This window comes from Ictalurus punctatus, chromosome 18 (genome assembly GCF_001660625.3).
Source record: "Ictalurus punctatus breed USDA103 chromosome 18, Coco_2.0, whole genome shotgun sequence".
Classification (NCBI taxonomy): domain Eukaryota; kingdom Metazoa; phylum Chordata; class Actinopteri; order Siluriformes; family Ictaluridae; genus Ictalurus; species Ictalurus punctatus.
This window is the reverse complement of record NC_030433.2, coordinates 24,847,646-24,871,398: the sequence shown is the minus strand read 5'-3', so window position 1 is coordinate 24,871,398 and position 23,753 is coordinate 24,847,646. Positions and strand designations below refer to the sequence as shown.

Here is a 23,753-nt window from a genome sequence, read left to right as displayed (position 1 = left end):
ACCTCTCCGAGGAGTCCTTTTCCACGGCCGGACTCAGAGGACACGCCGCGGCTCGGCGTTCACACTGAAACGGCGAGTGATTGGATTTCAGCGACGTCGGTGTCTGATTTCCTCCAAACAAAGCACCAAATACTGGCGCTTCTCCTGAACTGAATTAAACATAACCGTCGCTACCGAGCCGAGTCTCACCGGGAACTGATCAGTATTCTCACAGAAAACAAGTCTCCACACATTTGAAGAACAAAACAATAAAGTCAGCTCACACTCTCGGTTTAATAAACACATCGTAGTGATTCTTTTTTCCATCTTTATGACCAGAACATCTGTAAACATCAGCATGACACGAAGCCATTTCCCCTACAGACTCACTGTAAAGATGATAAACATCCTACATATTCTTCTTCTTCTTCTTCTTCTTCAACGTGCCCAGACGAGTCCGACTCACCTCAAACAGGTTCAGCTAAGCTTTTTGTTGTTGTTATTGTTGTTGTTGTATTCCTGTTTCCTGTTCTCTCACACTGCATTACTGACTGTACTTCCCCTGCTGATGAGGAACACACACACACACACACACACACACACACACACACGCTGCCTGTGCAAAGCTGAACACCTGGCTGATGAGCTCAGAGTCTAATGTATACCTTGTCTACAATATAAACTGTCATGTAGGTGTAAGGTGTAGTGTAGGTGTAGTGTAGGTGTAAGGTGTAGTGTAGGTGTAAGGTGTAGTGTAGGTGTAAGGTGTAGTGTAGGTGTAAGGTGTAGTGTAGGTGTAGTGTAGGTGTAAGGTGTAGTGTAGGTGTAAGGTGTAGTGTAGGTGTAGTGTAGGTGTAAGGTGTAGTGTAGGTGTAATTTATGTGTAATTTATGTATGAGGTGTGAACGTTTCGCTCCGTTAATCTAAAGCACTGCTGAATAAAGACACACCTGTGCGCGCGACACACTGACACCACAACCTGTTACACACAAACACACTGAGAGAGAGAGAGAGAGAGAGAGAGAGAGAGAGAGAGAGACACACACACACTGTTATCCCCTTTATAAATGCTCCTCACCTGTACGGACTTGGTGAAAGCTGTCAGTCCGCGGTGTTAAGCGCGTCGCTTTCTCCTCAGTGCCATGTCTGAGAGGAGAAACCGGAAAAGCGCGTTTCTACACCTTCACCTCGACCGACTCCGACTCTGTACCGAGAGCTCGCGAGAGAGACCTCAGAACCAACCAATGAGCGAGCAGAGGGGGCGGGGCCTGAGGCTTCACTGGAAATGACTGGATGTTGGTTAAAGTGAAGTCAGCAGGTGAGCAAACTACTGACACTGTTCTAACTGAACACCTGCAGGTTTTTATATCGTTTATACCCTTGCACAGTGTGTGTATATATATATATATATATATATATATATATATATATATATATATATATATATATATAAAATATTAAACACCTGTAACACCTGGTCGTTATCCGATCTCCACCTGTCCACCTGTCTGGGTGACTGTCCCCACTGCAGCCTCAGGCTCCTGTTCCTGGCCTACAGGAGAGGAACCCGATGTGTTCTTCTCTGCTGTAGTCCGTCCACGTCAGGGTTTGATGTGTTGTGTGTTCTGAGATGCTTTTCTGTTCGCCACGGTTGTACAGAGTGTTTCTTTGAGATAGCGTAGTCTTCCCGTCAGCTCTGGACGTTCTCCTCGGTGACCCTCTCTCTTCAACATGGCATTTCCACCCACAGAACTGACACTCCCTGGATGTTTTTTGTTTTTTGCACCATTCTATGTAAACTCTAGAGACTGCCGTGTGTGAAAATCGCAGGAGATCGACAGTTTCTGAAATACTCACACCAACACCCGTGTGACAGTCTGTGAGATCTTCTCCCCATTCTGGTGTTCGATGTGAACATTAACTGAAGCTCCTGATCTGGATCTTATTTTATTGATGAGAGTCTAAAGTAAGAATGGGTCCATGTTCCAGTGTAACACTGTTCCCTGTGTATATGACCATTAACTTTTGAATTTCGATTGTTTAGAAAGTATTGCAGGGATTTTTTTGAATCAGAAACCTTAGAGCCGTTATTATTATAATACAATGATGCACTCATTAAAAGTACGCAGCAATTTCTAAAATCCTTACTGGTTTAGGAGAGAGGCACAACAATGTGAACTGAAGCAGCCTCATGAGCTTTAAGAGCATTTAACTGCTTTCAGGAATGCGACGCTTCAGCCAAGCAGCTTGTCATGTTAAGAGTATTACAGCTGAAGGATTCACCGCGTGTTTGAGTTCTACTCCAGAAAATACTTACAATTAATCATCGAGATCAGTATGTATATAAAAATGTATTGTGGAGATGACCTTGCCTTTGATTAGAAATATGTGTGTGTGTGTGTATATATATATATATATATATATATATATATATATATATATATATATATATATATAGAGAGAGAGAGAGAGAGAGAGAGAGAGAGATATAGATATATAGATAGATAGATATATTAAACCTTGCACTGGAGACTCATTATGAAATGCATTCATGTAGACATTGTAAAGTAAAATAACTTTAATAGCTTTTGAAATCAAATGTGACAACAGGAGAAAATATCAGAGTAGACCTAAAAAAGTGGACGTTAAGTTGAATGAATGGATTGATTTTTAACCCAGATTTAGAAATAGTTAGAATGCCTCCCACAGCCCCCCCCCCCCCTCCCAATCACCACCACCTCCACCACCTCCTCCCATTTTCAGACTCTGAAGGAAAAAAAGCTCTTTCACCTGCTGCAGATTTCTTAACTCTGGGTATGAGCAGGTCTTAAACGGAACAGGGGCAGGAGGGGTACAAGAGGCCACGCGCGTTCACACAGATTTTAGGCAGGAGGATTACGGCTTTGCGCCGTTCTGACAAAACCAGCAACGCGTGTAGATCACAAAAACATCTGTCATTCCAGATTCCCTCGAGAATGATGTACACTGCAGCAGCCTATAAACCGTGCAGTGCTTTACTGTTTCCTAAAAAAAATGTACAGTAACTTCAGTCTCAATCTACAGCGGTTAATATTTGGCTTTAACTTGTTCCTGGGCATTTCTTCAACTAAAGCATCACTCGTTTTATCCCCAATTCACCTCCAGCTGTTTCTTTTTACCAACACGTACTTTTCCAGCCTTTGTTGGCCCGTCCCAACATTTTTGAGATGTGTTGTGGCCATTGAATTCAACTTATTTCCTTAAAACAGTACATTTCATCAGCTTAAACATTTGATGTTTTCTATGTTCGATTCCGAATAACATACGGGTTTATGAGATTTGCAAATCATCGCATTCTGTTTGTATTTACATAGCGTCCCAACTTTTTTGGAATTGGAGTTGTAGTTCATAAAGTTACAGAAATAGAAAATCTGCCTGTCGTAAGGGCTTTGATCTGGGAAAGGTTTGTGATGGAGAGACCGGTTCGGTATTTCAGAATCTAGGAATCTCGATCAGGTCTTTGCACAGTATTCACTGCATTACAGGAGAATGAAAACACAGATGGTCAATAATCATATATATTTTATTCTCAATACAGCAAAATACAAAGACTCAGAAAACCCATTAGTATCCAGTAATACTTCACAAAAAAGTGTTTTTTAAATTACAAGTTAAGGATAATCGAGGCTCATGAGAGTACCTTTAAATGGTAAATCATATTGCATCCATTATATAATATGTAAATTTCTCTGATCAATCTCTTCAATATTTTAAACTGATTTGGATTATAACCGACTGCAGAACGTTTGCAGAAATAATCTGCATTTTGTAAATCCTAAAATGAGTACGACACGAACACGCAGAGAACAGCTGAACGTACACGTCAGAAACGTCGCGGAAAGACGGCGGCTACGGCCGTGCTAAAGGGTTCACGTCCAACATCTCATTCCGACGGGATTAAAAACTCCCAATATCACTCCATCACAACGATCCGCATCACATAAAACATACAAAGCCTTTCTAAGAAGAAGTTCAATGATAAAACAGCACTACGGATAAAGATTTAGATCTTTAAAACAAACAAACAAAATAAACACACAGTATTGATGTGATTGGGGGAAATCCTGATGTACAGTGTCGATAAAAGAGAAGCTCAGCAATGATGAGTCTAATATTAACATTCTATTTACAACTTCATACAAATGTTAAACTGCCATAAAAATTTACCCTAAAAGAGACGTTATGTACATTTTATACAGCGGAGCATTTAAATACAAACATGCAAGTGTTTTCATTTTGTAGAAGGTGTCAGAGAACAGTTTTACCCTGGTTTATAGATACAAGTGTATTATTATTCCATTAAAAAAACTCTTTATAAAAAAAAAAAAATAAATTGAAGGAAAAAAGCTAGATGTTGCTTATAAAGGAAATTTTTATATATTATATATATATATATTCGCCACAGCAGTGAATCAGCTAAAGTTCTGCTCACCTTGGAACTTCTAATGAGTGTAGTGCGCAAGTTAAAAATGCAAACAAGTAAACCCTGTTGATGATCTTTAGGCTCTGTGTAACGGTCATTTCATTCAAACTAACTTTAAAAATAGAGTCTTAAAAATTCCACCCGAAGTTCTTGGTCACGCGTCTGCATTCGCCTCCTAATATTCTGAACCGTAAAAATGCTACATTCCTTTCCACGCCAGAAAAAAGCACACGTTATTGAATCAATAATAATAATAATAATAATAATAATAATAATAATAATAATAATAATAATAATAATAATACCCTCTAACATCGTTTTGGCAATTTAACTTCGACAAACATGAAGCACGATTTCTCCGTGTCAGAAAAGTCGAGAAATTCACAAATCTGAACGAAGGCAAACGCAGAATATCTTTGGGTGCGTTGTCCCTTACAAGAACCGTATATATTACATATTATATTATATTATATTATATTATAAAGAAGGAAGTAGCTAGAGTCACGCTTTAACGTCGATGTTTAATACTTTGTGAAAACACAGCTGAAGTAATTGCTGAACTACTGCCCGAGTTAGCCGAGAGAGCCGATAAAAAAAAGTCTGCATAGACTGATTTCTTCCTCGACTCTGAACGAGTGCAAGAAGAAATAACAGTTTGTCCCTACAGAGAAAACCGGGAGCCGACAGAATAAAAAACAAAACAAAAACATTTCTAGTGCAAAAGATGGTAGATTTCCAGCATTTAATACGCTGCAGACTGACGAGATATGAATCCTCCTCTCCTGTACCACGTTAGTTTGTACACGTTTAGCTTAGACGTACTGCAGCACGGACAAATCCTTACGGAAAAATACACACACACTTCTTTGTGGTTTTTTTTTTTCCTTTCTTTTTTCTTTTTAAATGAGTAAATCTGCTTATATTTTCTGGCCAGAACAACTTAATATGCAATATACTGTGTACTGTGCTGCATGTAGAAACTATAAATATAAAGTATGTGTAATAAATATATTCCTTATGTGTCTCCTTCCTGTTAAATGATTTGTTATAATAGACAATCAACTATGATGCTATAACGAAAATCCCGAGAGTGGTATTAAATACTTAAATATGGCAATTTCATATACATCCCATAATACAACCCTGTAATCAAGGTGAAGAAGACGACGAAGAGCATTATTCCGTGAGTGAAAATGTCATTCAGACAAAGACAACTTTCTGTATCTAAATAAAATATATATACTGTGTACACACACACACACACACACACACACACACACACACACACAGTTGAGAAGTGAAGCGGCAGTAATAAAATATTCATGTGCTTAGGAAGAGGATAAACAGATTCTTCTAGAAATCTAAAAGCGAGTAGAAATCACGTGTGTTACGATCCGGGGAAAAAAAATAACCGTCCACGTGAAGAGGAAGAAAAAGGGAAAACGACGGAGGATGGGGGGGGCGGGGGGCGGGGCAGTCTGGGGGTTAAACTGGTGATGCTTCAGGTCCTTTTGGTCGTCGCTGACGTGTTGAGAGACGACACGCTCGAGACTCGGCGTCTGCGTAGACGGATGATGTTTTGTGCATGTTATGATATTTCTCTCTGTGATGCAGCTCGGCCACGCCGGTTTCCGTGCACCGAATGGAATGCTTGCTTTACGGATTAAGTCACTAGCATTCCGCAGCCTTGCCCCATGTCACACACTTCCTGTCTAACAATTCAACCCGGTTCAACAACCGGCCCGTGTGCACAGACAAGATTCCTGTATATCATATACAAGGCACAAAGAGAGAGAGAAGGACAAACCCTTATTATTTAAAGCACCTTTGGTTAAAGGGAGGTACGCTGGTTAAAAAAAAGAAAGAAAAAAAAAAAAAACAAGAGAGAGAGAGAGAGACCATAAAAAGTGTTCACAGCTGTCAAGATTAAAAAAAAGAAAAAAAATGAAAAAAAAGATGGCTTTTTTTGTTTTCCAGCGGGACGAGACGCTGCAGCCTGACGACGCTCCGCTGATGAAGACGTTTGGTCACCTCGCCATGAAGGAGTAGCAGAGAGGGGGCGGGGCTATCCAAATAGCACTCAGTGTTGCTTTGCTCAGTTTTTTGTTGTTTTTTTTTTTTTGGCAAGCTGGTATTGATAATGGACACAGTGTCACATATGTCTGAGGCAGATTAAATAAATGTGAGTAAGGCAAGAAAGGGAGGAGAGAAAAGAAGGAAGAAGAGGTGGGAGAGTGTTATGAGACGAGCTTGGCGTCGAGCCGTAGCCAGTGGAGTCCTTGCCGTGTGTAGTGGACCAGTTCAGTCATGCTGCTGGTGTTGAAGATCAGCGGGCCCATCGCTTTATCTAGCTCAATGAAGAACTCTGTGTGTGAGAGAGGGGAGGGGGGGTTAGGGTTTCAGCACATGAGCCATGATTTGTTTGGGTGTGAATCCCTGGAGGTCTTTTAGAGATACACAATACGATAAAAATGATAAGTAATGATTCGATACACTTTGATCCACTTCTGATTCAGCACCGAAGTGAATCGACTCACTTCTGATTCAGTTCAGATAAATGTAAGGTACTGACGTGTGCTAGTTTTGACAATTTCCAAACATTTCTTTACGGTCTTTTGGTTTGAGAATCAGTACTACATAAATTCTCTCCCGTTTTGTTTTCGCTGCTGAGGCTTTTGTTGAAATCAAAGTATTTCTCTCTCCTTCACGCAGCCATGAACCAGGGAGTGTACAACGATTTTCGGCAGCAGTATCGGATTTTAATCCTTCATCTTATAAATCTATGCAGCAACATAAAACTTTGAATCCAAAATCTAGAATACTGAATATTAATAAAACACAGGATCTGATGGTTTTGGAAAATAACTCTGATGTCCTGCTCGTACCTCTCTGCTCCCGGGCCAGCTGCTCGGCCTGCTCCCACACCTCGGTGGCGTAGAGGAAGTTAGAAGTGACCTGCACGTAGCTGGCGGCCATCTGGTGGATGCGCTGTGGGATGGTGACGGAGGAGCTGCTGCTCTGACTCGAGGAGCTGCTGGAGGAGTAACTGCCTGCGCTGCCTGGAGACACTTTGGGCGACACTGGGGACGGCATACCGACCGCTTTACTGGAGGACAGGAAGAGGAAGCGGAAGCGGGCAGAAAGGCCAGAGTTAATGCATTAAAATTCACATGAAATGGTGTCTTAGCTGTGATTTGATTCTGTATGTTGACATTTATTTCTGAAACAGGAAGTGATGTGTTGGTGTTTGATTTGCACAACAGCCAATAGCGTTTGAGATAGGCCACGCCCCCACCCAATCTAAACAAACCTGACAGTGAGCTAGCTAAATACGAAGAACAGTGAAGAGATTAGCGAGAGTCTTTTACTGAGTCTTCAAGCTGGTAAAACAGCTCCAAAAATCACCTGTCACATAACCACCACCTCGTACGAGCCCCTCCCTCTTCACAAACGCCAACTATTATTTCCCTCAAACTGAGTGATGTTAGGAGAAGGGAATGGTGTGTGAAGAGAGAGGGGGGGGGGGGGGGGGGGGGACCCACACACTGATGAACCATGTTTACTGCTCCAGGGGGAAGGGCATATAAAATGATCATGAGGTATGAAGTATGAATCAAAAGGTTTTTTTTTTCTTTTTTGCATTTTGCTGGAAACGCTAAATTATAAAACTTAAAACAAGAATATCTCCGAATCTATTTGTCATTTTTAGCATCATATAGCTACACACTCATGTGCCCGGTACGATCAGCAGTTACTACTTCTCAAAAACGGCCAGTAAATGAGTGAGTTTAACTGAAACCCTTCTAATTAGCATACAAATGAATAACACGCGTCTTATTGCTAACGTAATCTCTAATTTGCATAACCGCAGCATAAACCGATCCTGTGCAGTGAGATCCACTCCATCATCAGGATCAGGGAACAGCATAATGATTTATTATCTCCAGAGAAAACAAATATAAACCTTTACAGAACAAAGGGGAAAAATCCGTAATAAAGAGGTTTGAAAGCAAGAGAGTCATTTAAAACTCATCAGATGGAAACACTGACGACTCTGAACGTAATGAAAAGGAGTCAAATAATTAAAATAAGGTCTTACTTTCCCATCCCAGGAGACGGCGCCTGAGTATTACTCAATGAATTCTGGAAAATAAAATAAAAATAAATAAAATACACAAGCACAATCACTGCGTAACAGAATGCAAAACGAGTGTACACGAGTGTCATATCCGAGAAACAACGGTGTTCAGTTAAAGGGGAGATAACGATGACTGGAAAGAGTCAGGACACGAGCATCCTGCAGCTGCATTCAGAGCCATGATGAAAACATTTACCTTCAAATGTTCAGTGAGTGTCTTCGAGTACTTCAGTGCACTTTCCTTCCTCAGTTTAAAGAGCCTTAAGTAGAGGAGAGACTGACATCTCAAGCTACATGGAGCGAGAGAGAGAGAGGGAGAGAGAGGGACAGAGAGACAAAGAGAGAGAGAGAGGTTACAGATTTGGTTCTTCTTTAATAAATGTAGGCGTCGCAGCTGAATTATGAATTTCTTTAATATTTAAATCCCGTACAGCTCGACTGGGTTCATAAACATGTTTTCTCTAAATACCAAACGGAAAAGTTGAAACTAGAGGCGACACAATACAACTTTTTCTTTTTCCCCTGAACACCGAAGTATCATCTGATAAAGATTTTAAAAACTATTATTCTTTTTAAAATACATTTTTTTTTAAACTGAAATACGTCACTTAAAAAATACTTCGCTAAAAATACGACAGTCAAATAGTGCATATTATATATATATATATATATATATATATATATATATATATATATATATATATATATATATATATATATATATATATATATATAAAATTTAGTTCTAATATAATACAATTAACCTTAACAAAAAAATCAGTCATGGTTACATGCAAACATTTTCAGTTCCAAAAAATATTCCCATTCCAATCTTAACTCCGATTTCCATCCAATTCTCAATACTGATCCTGTTACTGATCCTGATACTGGATGCGTGTTACATTACGACTGCTGGTGCTTTCTGTTTGATATAAATATTTAAATCCCAGGCTCTGTGGTATCTACAAAGACTACACCTGCAAGATGAACACATTAAAATCACGTATAAAATCACGTGTTCACGTACCACAACACTGCCAGCCTTTTGTCTGCTGAGGTAGCGTCTGGTGCCATATAACTCTTTAACTTCATAGTGTACCTACAAATAAAATCACACAATCACATGAGGGTAAAAAAACCCACAACACCTGAATAACTTCACACTGATGTTTTAAAGAAACTCCACTTAAAACGTTCAGAAAAGTGACATGGTGTAATGATGACACCTAGAGGTTGGAGATGAAACTGCAATCAAAAATGCACACCCGAGAGCAAATCGGAAGTCAGAAGTGTAGTTCAGGAGTACGTACTTAATGAGTTCCACAGTTTCAGCATACATGGGGAAAGGGGACTTTGCTTCCTGCGCACTTTTCTCCAACGCATTCCCACACTCGATGAAGGACACTACAGCATCCAAGTAATACACCGCTTTCTCAAATCTGTCCATCTTCAGGAACGAGGAAAAAACAGCATTACAGGAGATTTTAAAACTTGCAGAATCACACTGACACACACACGTTTAACAAGAAATAAAACATCGTTAATAAAAAAGTGGAGAAAACCATAAACTGAAACACGGACTTGATTAATATTAATACACATTATACCACAGCATTGTTCTCAATTCTGATTGGTTGATTCATTTAACTAGAACAGCACCTCAGACAAGAGTTTCAGTTTCTATAGTAACAGATCACACAGATTTTTACTGCGGTCGCAACACCAACATATATAAAGGAGTGTAATCACTAACGTGACACGCTTTCTTTTTCCCTCTTATTAACGTCGAGAGAAGGAATGCCGGTTTATACCTGCTGTAACGTACGTGAGCACCGGACCAACATTAAAGGTAACTATAAACAGATAAAAATATAATTTTAAAAAATAAAATTAATTAATTATAAAAATATAATCGCTCTTTAATACATTTAAATTGGTCATTGTTGGCAAATGCCTGTGGTGTAAGAGGAATAAAGCACTCGTGTTACAGGACATCACACCATCCTGTCATTTCTTATTCTCCTCAAACAGCACGTCCTGAAGGGTTTTATTCCGGAATTAAGGTATATTAGACCAGTTCTCTTCTGTCTACTTAAGACCAGGAGGTGAAACGGTACAGGAATAAACAACACGTCCTTACCAGAGCGTCTGCATTGTGTTTCAGCTTCTTAGCTTCTTGGAGGTAATGGTCGGCTGAATGAACCCTAAAAACAATAAATAAAAGTATAATAAAACTGCAGGGTTTGTTTTCTGTCCGAGTCGTGAGATCAGACATCATAAAACACATGAATCCCGTTTTGTTTGATGCAGATTAATCTAGATCTTCTAACACAAGGTTCCTGTCGGTTCCTGGATTTACAGGCGAGGGTTTCCACACGTTAAACCGTCAGCTACGTTTGTAAGAATCCGTTGTTTTTTTTTGAAAGAATGAAAACAGGTGAAGAGTAGAGAGAGAGAGAGAGAGAGAGAGAGAGAGAGAGAGAGAGAGAGAGAGAGAGAGAGAGAGATCTGTATTACCGGTCCTCAAAGTGCAGCTTGGACCTCTTGGAATTGTCCGAGGGGAGAGGAGGTACAGCCAGCTGATTCTCTGTTTTACAGCTTTTATCCTGGAAGGGGGGGAATGGGTAAAATTATTCATCATCATCATCCTAATTCATTTATGAAGAACATGGCAGGACAAAGTGGACAAAAAAACAGGAACACATTTTAAAACTTTAAATCAGAAAGTTTTAGTTCTGAAATCTGATTGGCTGATACATTTACGAAGCAAGCACTTGCGTTAGCAACTAAAGCTTACAGTGAACACATTCCGTATTTAACATGATGTAAAAAGTGTTTACAAACATCAATAATAAACTCAATTTAATGAACAGTTTTTATTCAGATGGTTATCACAAATTTTTTTTTTTTTTTTTTTAAAGTCACGCCAATAAACTTTGAAAATGGTCAGTAAATTTATTATATACGTCTTTTATATATATGTTTTTATATGTAAACAACATCACACACACGCACACAACCGAGTTCACGTTCTAAAAATATCCCAGGACGATGAAATGTAGAACACAGATGTTGTGTCATGGAGGCAGTTATGTAAAACACATCCTCCTCATGACATGAGAATTTATTTATAGGGTGAGGGGGGCGGAGTCCCGAACACGACACTCGGATAAATTAGAGGGAAAGAAAAAAAGAAAAACGTATTATTTTAATATGTTGAACGCACATCCGTACACACTTTTATCATTCACTCGGCTGCTTTCCAGCTTACTTTTTACATTAAAAACACAAACAATGCTGTATATAAGAGTAAATAAACTGGCATAGTGTGTTTTTTTTTTGTGTGTGTGTTATTCATAAAATAACGAATAATTTATAAAAAATAGGATTCTTCCTTATTCTTTTCCCTCAGCACTGTCGCTTGCTTGTTACAGAGCTAAACCCACACCTACAACCTGATTTCTGTAAACGGAATCGGAATAAATCTGATCATTCTGTGTGTAAACACAAAACACACTTCAACAGCTCTCTCTTGTACCTTCTCTTGTTGAAGTTTTTGTTCGGTTTGTCTGTTTGTTTTTTTAATGAATTAAATACATCATATTTCTAAACAGGTGTCGACTTACACAACGGAATCAAAACAAACTGTTTAAATTACACACTGAAAACCTGTTCATGTCGCCTGCACACACATTTACACAAACTCATTCACCCAAGAGGAGGATAGCAAACAAAGACACTCATACAAACAAAGACACACACACACACACACACACACACACCTTGGTGTCTCGGCTGCTGCGGCTCTGCTTGTCCTCGCCCTTGCGGTGTTTGGAGCTGGAGCTGCTCTTGGGGACGTCCTTGCTGTTGGTGCTGATGGGCAGTGAGCTGGACGACTGACTGGCCGTGCGTTTGCGACCCTGGTGCTCTGACTTGGGCGTGCGCTGAAGGGTCAGGGAAGGAGACGGGACAGGCTCTTTATCCTTATCCACCACACGCTTCGATGACCTGCAGCGAGGGCCATGTTCCATACATTAACATCCAGGACATTCAGATTCGACCCAAATCCTACAGAACAATGAGGGGAGAAAACCCCTCAACTAATCCTGTCTCTATTACTGCACAAACTGAACTCCTCTCTAAAGCCTGGGTCATATGTCGTGTACAGACGCAAGGGGCGTTGTTCTCACTCTCTCTCTCTCTCTCTCACACACACACACACCTGTGTACTGTACGTACAATCTCATGTCAGACTCAAATCATCCCTGTTTAACAGGTTTCCAATCCGAACTGTAAAATGTTTAGCATTCCATGCACAGTGCTGAAGAGCTGCCTCTCTTTCTCCCGTCCTCATGACCTGTCTCCAATCCAAACATACGCCCTGACATGGAAAAATATTTACTAATCTAGAAGATCCAGAAGAACGGTACTGTTGAAGGCTACGTGAGAATTAATTGACATGATAACGCAAGTTTCTGACAAAAGACCGTAGGATATGTACGGCAGCCGTCTTGTGTACACACATGCGTAGTTAAAAGCAAGTATAATCCAGGTTTAATAAGTGTTTCATACCAATACACTCCGCCCTATGTGCACTGAGAATGAGATGCGTCTGATGGAGACCATAAAGCAAAGCACTTCTGTAAGTTTCTCAGGATCAGGGCGTCTGTTAAATGCTGTATATATATATATATATATATATATATATATATATATATATATATATATATATATATATATATATATATATATATATATATATATATATATAAAATGGCAGTTTGGTACACTTACTCCTTATTCGGTTTATGGTGCGAAGACTTCTCTTCCATCCTGGACTTCTTGCTTTCTGGTTTAAGGCTGTCATCATTCTACAGACAGAACAACTCCGTTACTCTGAACAGAACGTCAGTCTTAGCCTCTTGGCAAAAATGGATATTATACTGTACATGGGAGTCATATTTTAGCCATTTGCGTATTGTATTAGATTTAGTTTATAAGAAAACTACAGAAAAGTTATTTAAATAAAGCTGAAAAATTTTACAATTGTAACCTTAAAAAGGTATTAAACCCTTTTCTCCCCCTCACCAACTTTCCCCCTAAATGTTGTTTGTCAGGTTGCTGTAATTTCCAGAGTTTTAATTCATTCTTGAATGGACAGTCATCTATTCATCATTATTGCCTTCCTAAGCCTTTATCTTTATTTGATGCGTGTTCATTATATGAGAAGTTAAGTAGCTAAGGCCATCAGCCACACTACCCGGTTTTAATCAATTCACAAAAACAAACAAACAAACAAACAAACAAAAACCACGCTCACCTTATGTTTCCTCTTGCCTTTATTAGCTTTACTTTCCCCCGGCTGTTTCTGGAAGTCCTTGCCGTCGCTAGCCGAGTCCCGCTCCACCTTCACCTCTGCGTCTTTATAAACGCGGCCCGGGACTCGGCTCAGCAGGCTGAGGTCGATCGAGACGAGCAGCTGCCTGGGCGCCATTAGTTTCTCGTCAGACTCGCTAAGCGGAGAGAGAAGGTCTTTCTCTTCCATGGGGGAGAAAACGTGGGGGGCGTACTTTGGAGTGTGTGAGGAAGATGGAGCACTCTCCTCTTCTTCCTCGTCAGAGTCCGAGGACGACGACGGCTCCGTTTCCAAAAACTCTCGCGACTTCTGTTTGCCCTGAGGCTTGGATTTGCGCTTTTCCGGAGGGGCTCGCACTTCTTTCTTGGGCTCTTTCTTCGCAGCAGGTTTGCGTGGACCCTTGTTGGGCGCTCTCGCACGGTGCTGCGGCGTCTCGGCCCGGGGCTCGCTCTCCACCTTCAGGCTGCCTTTCGGCTCCTCTGCCACAGCTGGCTTCTCTGACTTTTTGGGTTGCTTCTTGCCCACCGAGCGCCTCTGGCTGGTGTTGGCACCACCCTCAGTGCTCTGCGCCGGAGACTTCTGCCTCCCCCGGCCGCTCTCAGAGCCCTTCTGCGTGGTCCGCTGGTCCCGGCCCGCCGCGGGGGCGGAGTCTTTGGGCCCCTGGCTGCCGCTGTAACCGCGAGCAGCGCTGCTCTCTCGGTCCTCCATCTTGGATAGCCAGTTGTCCAGCTGCCACTTATTGGCCGGAGGCTGTTCTCGCTGGAATACACACCGAGAGGCATTCCTTTTTAGAAAATCAGATCTCACTCACGGTCAAAACTCTTTCATATTGAAACTCTATTATTCAGTATTATAAACATATACACAAACCCACACTACTGTATTACAAATAAAATGATAAAAATAACAGACCACATTTACTATTCACACGACTCCTCCTCCTCCTATTATTATTATTAATAATAATAATAATAATAATAATAATAATAAATGGGATCGTCTGATTCTCTGCTGCGCCAACACACGCAACACTGAAATGACTTATTTCATCACACTTATTTAGGCAACGTAGGATATATTAATATAAATATTTATGGAATTGAAATAATGTAAGAATGATAATCTGTTGATTAAAACACACAACAAGACTCCATGTAACAGAGTCTACTGCAGGTCTAGACAAACTTGTCTAGGTCGATCATGATATATATTGATTACACGGCAGCGGGCAAGGTGTGAAGGTGTGTATGTACCTCAGGTGAGGCAGCGCGAGGCGGTTCGTTGGCCTCGCTGTCCGTAGAGCTGCTCTCGCTCTCACTTTCTGATCCCGAGCTGCTCTCTGAGCCACTGTGGCTACTAGAGTCCTCTCTCTCAGCTACTTCACTGTTGTTATTACTGTGAAACAACACACACACACACACACACACACACACACACACACACACACACACACGCACACGCACAGGTCAGTATACTGTACACATACATACAGAACCACTAAAACCTCAATAAATATTAGTTATAAATTTTAACTAACTGACTCTCAGACACTAAGTAATCGGGAAGAAAAAGGACATCGGGGTCTTTTCAGGTTCTTTCTGGATCAGTACCTTGCCGACGTGTTTCTTTTAGCGGACTCCTGTTCTGCATCACTGTCTTCACTGCTACTGAGTTTGAGATCGTCATGAAGCATGCTGGAACACAGGTACAGGACACTTTACCCGGAAACCATTTCATCTAAAAATGTAGCAAAACTACTGAAACAGACCCCGGAACTCACTTGGACTGGTCTCCATCGCACGCCTTGGCCTGCTGCGCGGCAGACGAGCCTTTTCCTGAGATGCTTTTTTCTGACAGGGATGAGGAGATGTTTAATTACAGTAAATCTCTGACATTTTTCTAACAACAACCTTATATTGGATGTGTATAATCTGTATGAAAGGCTTAAATTAAATAAATCATACAGATACAGTACTAAATCATATTTATTTCTGGAACACTTACTGAGTCCTCCAAAACTGGTGTGCTGGCCATCCTGCAACACAAACACAGCGTTATGGAGGCAGCAATAACACATGCGCTCGATACACACATTATCAGATTATAAACAACTCCCAGCTCTTCTACATCATTACAGCCACGAGGACATCCATTACACTCCGTCTGTCTGACCGAACAAGCTGACTCAACCGTGACTCACTTCCTCCCAACTGCAACGACTCACTTAATATACCCCGCTAAACCCAGATACAATATAGATACCGTAGGGGGGTATAGATCAGGGATAGAGGAGGTGTGTGTGGGGGGGTAATAGATTAGGGATAGAGGAGGTGTGTGGGGGGGTGTATAGATTAGGGATAGAGGAGGTGTGTGGGGGGGTGTATAGATTAGGGATAGAGGAGGTGTGTGGGGGGGTGTATAGATTAGGGATAGAGGAGGTGTGTGGGGGGGTGTATAGATTAGGGATAGAGGAGGTGTGTGGGGGGGTGTATAGATTAGGGATAGAGGAGGTGTGTGGGGGGGTGTATAGATTAGGGATAGAGGAGGTGTGTGGGGGGGTGTATAGATTAGGGATAGAGGAGGTGTGTGGGGGTATAGATTAGGGATAGAGGAGGTGTGGGGGGGGTATAGATTAGGGATAGAGGAGGTGTGAGGGGGGGGGGGGTATAGATTAGGGATAGAGGAGGTGTGAGGGGGGGGGGTATAGATTAGGGATAGAGGAGGTGATGGTGATTGAGTAAAATTCCAGACACAATGAAGGAATTTCAGCGTTACTGTCTGACCTTTGTCGGGAAAGGAAACTTGGAAGGCTCAGTCTTGCAGGGGGTGTGTATGGCTGTGAGCGGAGGAGGCCAGGACTGGGTCATTTCCTGGAAGAGAGAGAGAGAGAGAGAGAGAGAGAGAGAGAGAGAGAGAGAGAGAGAGAGAGAGAGAGAGAGAGTGTAAATGATCTATACATAAGTCCTAATATATAGAGAGTAATAACACATAATAAAAGTATAATTAATAACAAACACTGACTGTACCTTTAAAATCTCATCCACGCAGCTCACGTCTCCCGTCAGAGCTCCCTGCCAAAGTAAACAAAAGTTCATAAATAAAACAAACAATAAAGATATCCAGAGCAATAAAGTCTCTCAGATACACAATTCTGGGATGTTGTTTTGGAATCAGGATGAAAGAGTATTTTCCACGGAATCATTTTTTTCTGTTTGTCTAATAAAAACTCTTGAAAGGTTTTAGCTGTGAAACTGAAACCTCGGTGTACAGTCAGGGCTGGGCCATGTGACCGTCAGTTATCACGATATCGATAACGCCACACCACACTTCTGATACATGGTCAATATCGTATATATTTGTATTCGTGTTTAAATGAATTTTATTACAACCTGATTGACAGTAGCTAAGAAGATGAAACTGTCAGCTGTTTTATTTCTACACAAATTCATTTCACACAGTTAGCACACGTGATGAGATTTATATTAACGTTCCCACGGGGATAAATATTCTGATCTCACCTCTACCGGTGCCGGGATCTTGAGCTTGGTGAGCGCCGCTTTTCCGTTGGCCTTCATCTCTCCGACACTGCTGCCATGCGACTGGCCTCCGTACGACTCCGAGGAGGAAGCGGAGCAGGACGAGGAGGTCTTGGGCTCGGCCGTCTCCTGACCGTCCATCGGTCTGACGTAAGCAGTGGGCTTCTGCAGCATGGAGCCGGGTTTGGACATGAGCGAGGGAGGAAAAGCCTGGCCTGAGTGCTGCCCGCTGGGAAAGGCGGACGATGAAGCAGAGGCGGAGGAAGCGGAGGAGGAGGAGTGCACTCTGGATGGCGAGTCCCAGTTGGCCTCGCGGTCTCTGGGCGATTTGGAGTGGTAGCGCTCCTTGCCGTGCTGCTCGACCGCTAGCGAGCGCGAGTGTCCGCTCGAGTTCGTGGAGCCCTTGTGCTCATGTTTGCTGGATTTCTTGCTACTGAATTCGCGTTCGTGCCGCTGGCTGTTAGCACCGCTGCGCTGGCTCGTGCCGTGGCCGCTCTGATTGGACGAACCTGAGCGGTTCTGGGACTTGGATAAAGATGAGGAAGAGGTTCCGGAGTTTGAACCGATAGGAGTCCATTTGTTGCTCTGATTCTGGCTGACTCCGCCTCGCTGCTCGGCGTACAGAGACTTCTCCTCTGAGGAGGAAGTGTTCGATCCTTTGGCCAGGAGTTTGGACATGGGAGGCTCACCGATGATTTCTTTCATTTCGTCGTAGTTTCCTAGCATGCTCTGGATGCGACTCGAGAGTTTGTCTTCCTTGCTGGACTGCGTAAAGAAACAAAACACAAGCTGTTTTTTTTGAAGAAGAACATGGTTTGCGTAAACGCGCAAGAATAAATAAATCTGTTACAAACTACAGAGTCTCCGAAACACATCTTCACCCCAGCGTGAAGGAGGTACGGAGGCATTACATCACATGACCTGCTAAAACATCAGAAACTCCAACCAACATAATTCAACATACATACGTGTGTATAAAAGTGTATGAACACCGTCTCAGTGTAACTACAGGACGTATAGAACGTTTCATGTATTGAAGAGGATGAGGATGAGGAAGAGCAGTGAGTAAACAGTACAGTTTGAGTAGTAGTGTACTGACCGGTTGTGCAGGATATCAGACAGTACGCTTCTGTGTAAGGTGATGAACTGGTGCGTCGTTCAAGACGCTGCGTCGGCGTATAAACATTCAGATCGAGGGTATATATCACGTACCGTCACGTAAATGATGAGAACGTGATCGGGGCGTATCAGGTCACCCGAGTCCCACTGCAACTCTATAATATTTGATGATAGATAGATATTTTTTAGTTTAATGGTGAGGAGGACTTTGAGAACATTCGTCTATACAAAGAGTCCTTGCACGTGCAGCCGTCTTCAGGTCACGTGACAGCACTTCATCTGGGCTGTCTGGTTGTCGTGTTGTTCTCGGTGACGCTGTAGGTGACGGGCCACTGGCCTGATATTCTTCTGTGAACCTCAGTGAGGAACCTGATCAAACCCTGATGCACCATGCTTCACAGCTGTGGGTGAGGGTTTGGTGTATGTGAGCAGAGGCCGAGCTGCCCCCCCCCCCCCACCCCTCCCACCACCAAAACCAAACTTAGCATTGTTTATGTTTGCAAACGTTCTCCTTTGTTCTCTTTGTGCACAGAACTAAACGCATGTGGTCTTTTCTCAACTGGAGACGTGCAGATTTATTTTTGGAGAGCAGTGGTTTCCTCCGCCGTCTTTCTGTTAACACCTGTTACATTACTGACTCTTTTTCTTACAGCAGACCCATGAACAGAACTCGCTCAGAAGTTCTAGCCATTTCTGCAGATCTTCCTCCATTACACTTGGGTTCTTTCCACCCTGATCGCCACTGCACCATGCAGGGATGTTTGCTGTAGTTCTCCATTTTGTCAAAAAATTTGTCTTTGTGTATTTAGACACGCTTTAGTCTTGCGTAATCATCGTGCGTATCTACAATTCTTCTTCTGAAGTCCTCCAGGTTTGTTTTGAACAGATTTTTCTTGAAGAGACGAGACTGATTTCGGAGAACACGTCATGGTGTTTACGTGAACGGTTCTAACGTTACAGATTACCGAGCGAACTGAAAACACAGACACGCAGATGTATGAAGAGAGATTCTCTGAATTAAACGCATCACAATAACTGTTTTCTGTGCGTCAGGGCATGTCAAACGATTTCATCCACATTAAAAGCCTAAGTGTATTACACGGCTGAGGAAACCCAAGTTCAAATAGCATTAAAACACTTTATTCAGCTTCCCCTGTTTAACCTTTAGAGACCTAATCTTGCCAAAAACTGACCGATCTCCCCAAGTGCAGGTTTAAATATGAGCACATCTGATGTGGAAGAAGTTGAGGTCATTTTTTTTTTTTTTTTTTATCCAGGGGACATCACCTGAACACCACTACGAAACCTCTGACCCCCCCAACAGTGTGCTACGGGATAAAGTGTGAACAAACTCACTCTGTAGATGTTCATCGCGTTCAGCAGCGTGCGTATGTGGAGCTGTAATGCTGACTACATGGTGATGAAGATCAGACCGTGTTTTATGAGTAATGCAGGAAAAGTTCACAACGTTTCTTCTCTGCTGATTAACACTCAAGGCTGTAACGAGTAAAAGGGGATTTCTGTTATTCAGAGTGAAGAGTGTGTGGAAAGCACCAGCGTGACCTTTCCTAACCTTTCGTGACCTTTCAGAGAACAACGTACAGCTCATCTCCTACATTACTCTCTTACTCTCCTCTTCTGGAACCACACACGTATTCGGTTCCACCAGAACCCGCTCCGGTGCAGATTAGGTTAGAAGATTAGACACGAGTCTCTCTGAAAGCTCTGCATCTGATTATATTCCAATCTCAACAACTTTCAGCTGCAATCAGACCGTTACCTGGAACGGACTTCAGCCAGAGACACGGATTTAAATCCGTGTACGGCGCACGCTCCACAAAATCCAACATGAATCATAAACCCATTTGAATAAAACATTAAACAAAGGAAAACTTATAATCGTCCATGCGGTGACTTTAATAAACCAGGAAACCTTTATTTAATGTTTATGGAAGGAGTCTCCAGTGTCAGTGCTTTGTGAAGTTTAACAGCACAGAAAAGTGTTCAAGACGTTGGAGTTTACACTCTCAGTAAAATGACGAGCTGAGAGAGAGAGAGAGAGAGAGAGAGAGAGAGAGAGAGAGACTGTTTGACGCTGAATACTGTAAGTGAGAGCAGGAACTCGTCTCTCGGACGTTCCACAACGTTGTATCTACACTAAACCGTTAAACAGCGCGGGGTGTCGTTCGTTAATAAAAGCAAACAGTGTAATTGTTGGTAAACGGCTGTGGTATGAGCGGAACGAACCACTTCAGCGAGGTGACCTCACAGCACCCCGGTGGGGATCATTTTCCTATAAGTGCATGCTCTGGAGTGCGTTATTCCTATAACATGCTCATTATGGAGGTCACTGAAGTGGTTTTTGCAGAAAGAGGAATAAATTATTTTGAGATTGAATATTCCAACAGCAACGCGATTTATTTATTTATTTATTTATTTATTTTTTAAAGGGCACGTCTGGCTTTCTGAAGTTTTGAAAGTGAAATAAAGGCAAATTCTGACCTGAAAACATCATAAATTCCCTCAACATCAGGGTGTAACGAGTAAAAAAATGAACGTTAACAGGGATGATGAATAGAAAGTGATTAGAAACGTGGGTCTTTTCGCTGTGCTGCACGGGTCGGCACTCGGACATGTTCAAACGCTGCAAACGTAAAAATGTCGGCCATGTGGACGTTACACAACCGATTTATAAAAGGATTTATACCCAAAATGTACTACTTTTTTTTTTTTTTTAAACTATAAATCCACCATTCAAGCAGAGCTTGCAGTTTTGGTGATTGGCTCTGCCGTTAAGCAGTTCCTGACCGCACAGCTGTGTTATTACTCCTCCATACACCCGACATGCTGGAAATGATCACTTCCTGTCTGTTCTGGATGATCAGATCTTTTGTCGAGACTTTTTTAAAACGATAAATTGTGAGAACAGGGAAAAAACAACAACAACAACAACAACAACTCAGTATCACACAGTCCGGGTGTAGTTCAGGAGTTTAATGAGGGGGATGATGAGAGAGAAACACTTACGAGGCATTACAGGAACAGGAAAAGGAGAGTAATCTGTTAGAGAAGCTCTGAAACTCAATCTCGGTGCAAAGCTCCAGGTTTCTGAGCTTCACAGCAGCTATTTAGGTCAAAAACAACACGGCACTCAGACTGGAACACTGAACTACAACACTCACCGTGTAATAACTCTCACGACATGATCATCATAAACACCAGCAATCTCACTAAAGATCAAAATAACTCATTACAGTTAAAATACAGAGAGAGAGAGAGAGAGAAGGAGCGAATAAACTTACCACTTTATAAGGTTCGGGAAAGAGGGGGGAGCTGGCTGGAAAGGCCTCTCCTCCCTGCTGGATTTCTTGATTTCTCCTTTCTCTTTCTTTCATACGGAGCACATTCCGGTCTTCACGGTTCATGTTGCTAACAACAGAGACACAGTCACTAAGCGTGGAGAAGAGGGGAACAGCAGCTTTCCAAAAACTCGGCCTACATTTAAACCCTGAACCAGTCGCGTGAGAACAAGGAGCAATATCACAATATCAGTGTAGAAATATCACATCATATAGAAATACTGATGATACTGTGCCCTCCATTAATATTGGCACCCTTGGTAAATATGAGCAAAGAAAAATTCTTTGTTCAACCTTTTGCTCTTTTGTTTAAAAAAAAAAAAAAGTCACAAAAATATTCTGCTCTCATGGATATCGAACAATTACAAAACAACACAGGTTTAACAAAAAACAAACAAAAAAAAAGTTAAATATAGGTGTGCAACAATTATTGGCACTCTTAGTCAGTACTTTGTGCTACCTCCCTTTACCAAGATAACAGCTCTGAGTCTCCTATAACACTGATGAGGATGGAGAACACATGGTGAGGGATCTGAGAGCGTTCCTCCATACAGAACCTCTCCAGATCCTTCACATTTCAGGTCCACGCTGGTGGACTCTCCTCTTCAGTTCACCCCACAGGTTTTCTATGGGGTTCGGGTCAGGGGACTGGGATGGTCAGGGCAGGACCTTGATTTTGTGGTCAGTAAACCATTTTTGTGTTGATTCTGATGTATGTTTTGGATTACTGTCCTGCTGGAAGATCCAACCACGGCCCATTTGAAGCTTTCTGGCAGAGGCAGTCAGGTTTTCATGTGTGCTTCAAAACCACCTCTGTGTTTATTCCAAAAAGCTCTATTTTGGTTTCGTCTGACCGTAGAACCCGATCCCATCTGAAGTTCCAGTAGTGTCGGCACACTGAAGACGCTCGAGTTTGTTTTTGGATGAGAGTAGAGGCTTTTTTCTTGAACCCCTTCCAAACAGCTTGTGGTGATGTCGGTGACTTCAGATTGTAGTTTTGGAGACTTTCTGACCCCAAGACACGACTAACTCCTGCAGTTCTCCAGCTGTGATCCTTGGAGATGTTTTATCCACTCGAACCGTCCTCTTCACAGTGCGTTGAGACGATACAGACACGCGTCCAATTCCAGGCCGATTCATAACATTTCCAGTGGACTGGAACTTCTTAATTATTGCCCTGATGGTGAAATGGGCGTTTTCAATGCTTGTGCTATTTTCTTATAGACACACCCCATTGTGTGAAGCTCAACAACCTTTTGCCGCACATCACAGCTTTATTCCTCGCTCTTAAACATTGTTATGAATGACTAGGGGAATTTGGCCTGTGTGTTACCTCATATTTATACCCCTGTGAAACAGGAAGTCATGGTTGAACAATTTCCTGTTCCTAGTCACCCAGGTGTACTAAAAATGTTTGTTTTTTACATATCAGTGGGAACATACTTCAAATATATTGCTCATATAAATTCAATGGGGTGCCAATAATTTTTGCACACCTATATTTCAAAGATTTTTTTAGAAACCTGTGTTTGCAATTGCATGAGAGCAGAATATTTCTATGAATATTTGAACATTAGATTAAAACAATAGAGAATTTTTCCACAGCCTACTTCGCTCATATTTACCAAGGGTGCCAATATTAATGGAGGGCACTGTAAATGTGATGGACATCTCACAATTTATCATGATATCGATATTATATCTGCGTATCACCAAGCCCTACTGTTAAACTGTACATGTATTTTTTTTTAAACCGTTATCTTTTTTATTTCCAGATGTGGACCTGATCACAACAGCTGGATGT

The 23,753-nt window shown here is 41.9% G+C and overlaps 2 protein-coding genes across 4 annotated transcripts in view; both read right to left on the bottom strand.

Annotated features, from left to right (window-relative positions):
- Positions 1-1,215, bottom strand: part of shroom1 (shroom family member 1) — a 25,623-nt gene extending 24,408 nt beyond the window's left edge. The window contains exon 1 of one of the 2 annotated variants that reach the window (XM_017492134.3): positions 1,058-1,215. The gene's annotated coding sequence lies outside the window, so the exon portion shown is untranslated. Of the gene's footprint in view, positions 1-445; positions 705-1,057 lie in introns of those variants that run through there. The other variant, XM_017492136.3, reaches the window with a different exon arrangement.
- A 2,308-nt stretch (positions 1,216-3,523) lies between these two features.
- The window catches only part of aff4 (AF4/FMR2 family, member 4), a 29,524-nt gene continuing 9,294 nt past the window's right edge, over positions 3,524-23,753 (bottom strand). For both annotated transcript variants that reach the window (XM_017493043.3, XM_017493042.3), the window contains exons 2-20: positions 21,893-22,019; positions 17,454-18,236; positions 16,962-17,006; positions 16,719-16,805; positions 15,940-15,970; positions 15,716-15,785; positions 15,546-15,629; positions 15,189-15,330; positions 13,900-14,694; positions 13,374-13,450; positions 12,362-12,587; positions 11,097-11,185; positions 10,720-10,783; positions 9,890-10,026; positions 9,607-9,678; positions 8,776-8,869; positions 8,541-8,584; positions 7,327-7,547; positions 3,524-6,806 (exon numbers count right to left, since the gene is read on the bottom strand). In XM_017493043.3, the coding sequence (XP_017348532.1) occupies positions 6,679-6,806; positions 7,327-7,547; positions 8,541-8,584; positions 8,776-8,869; positions 9,607-9,678; positions 9,890-10,026; positions 10,720-10,783; positions 11,097-11,185; positions 12,362-12,587; positions 13,374-13,450; positions 13,900-14,694; positions 15,189-15,330; positions 15,546-15,629; positions 15,716-15,785; positions 15,940-15,970; positions 16,719-16,805; positions 16,962-17,006; positions 17,454-18,236; positions 21,893-22,015 (3,312 nt within the window). In that variant the 5' untranslated portion in view covers positions 22,016-22,019 and the 3' untranslated portion in view covers positions 3,524-6,678. The remainder of the gene's footprint in view (positions 6,807-7,326; positions 7,548-8,540; positions 8,585-8,775; positions 8,870-9,606; positions 9,679-9,889; positions 10,027-10,719; positions 10,784-11,096; positions 11,186-12,361; positions 12,588-13,373; positions 13,451-13,899; positions 14,695-15,188; positions 15,331-15,545; positions 15,630-15,715; positions 15,786-15,939; positions 15,971-16,718; positions 16,806-16,961; positions 17,007-17,453; positions 18,237-21,892; positions 22,020-23,753) is intronic.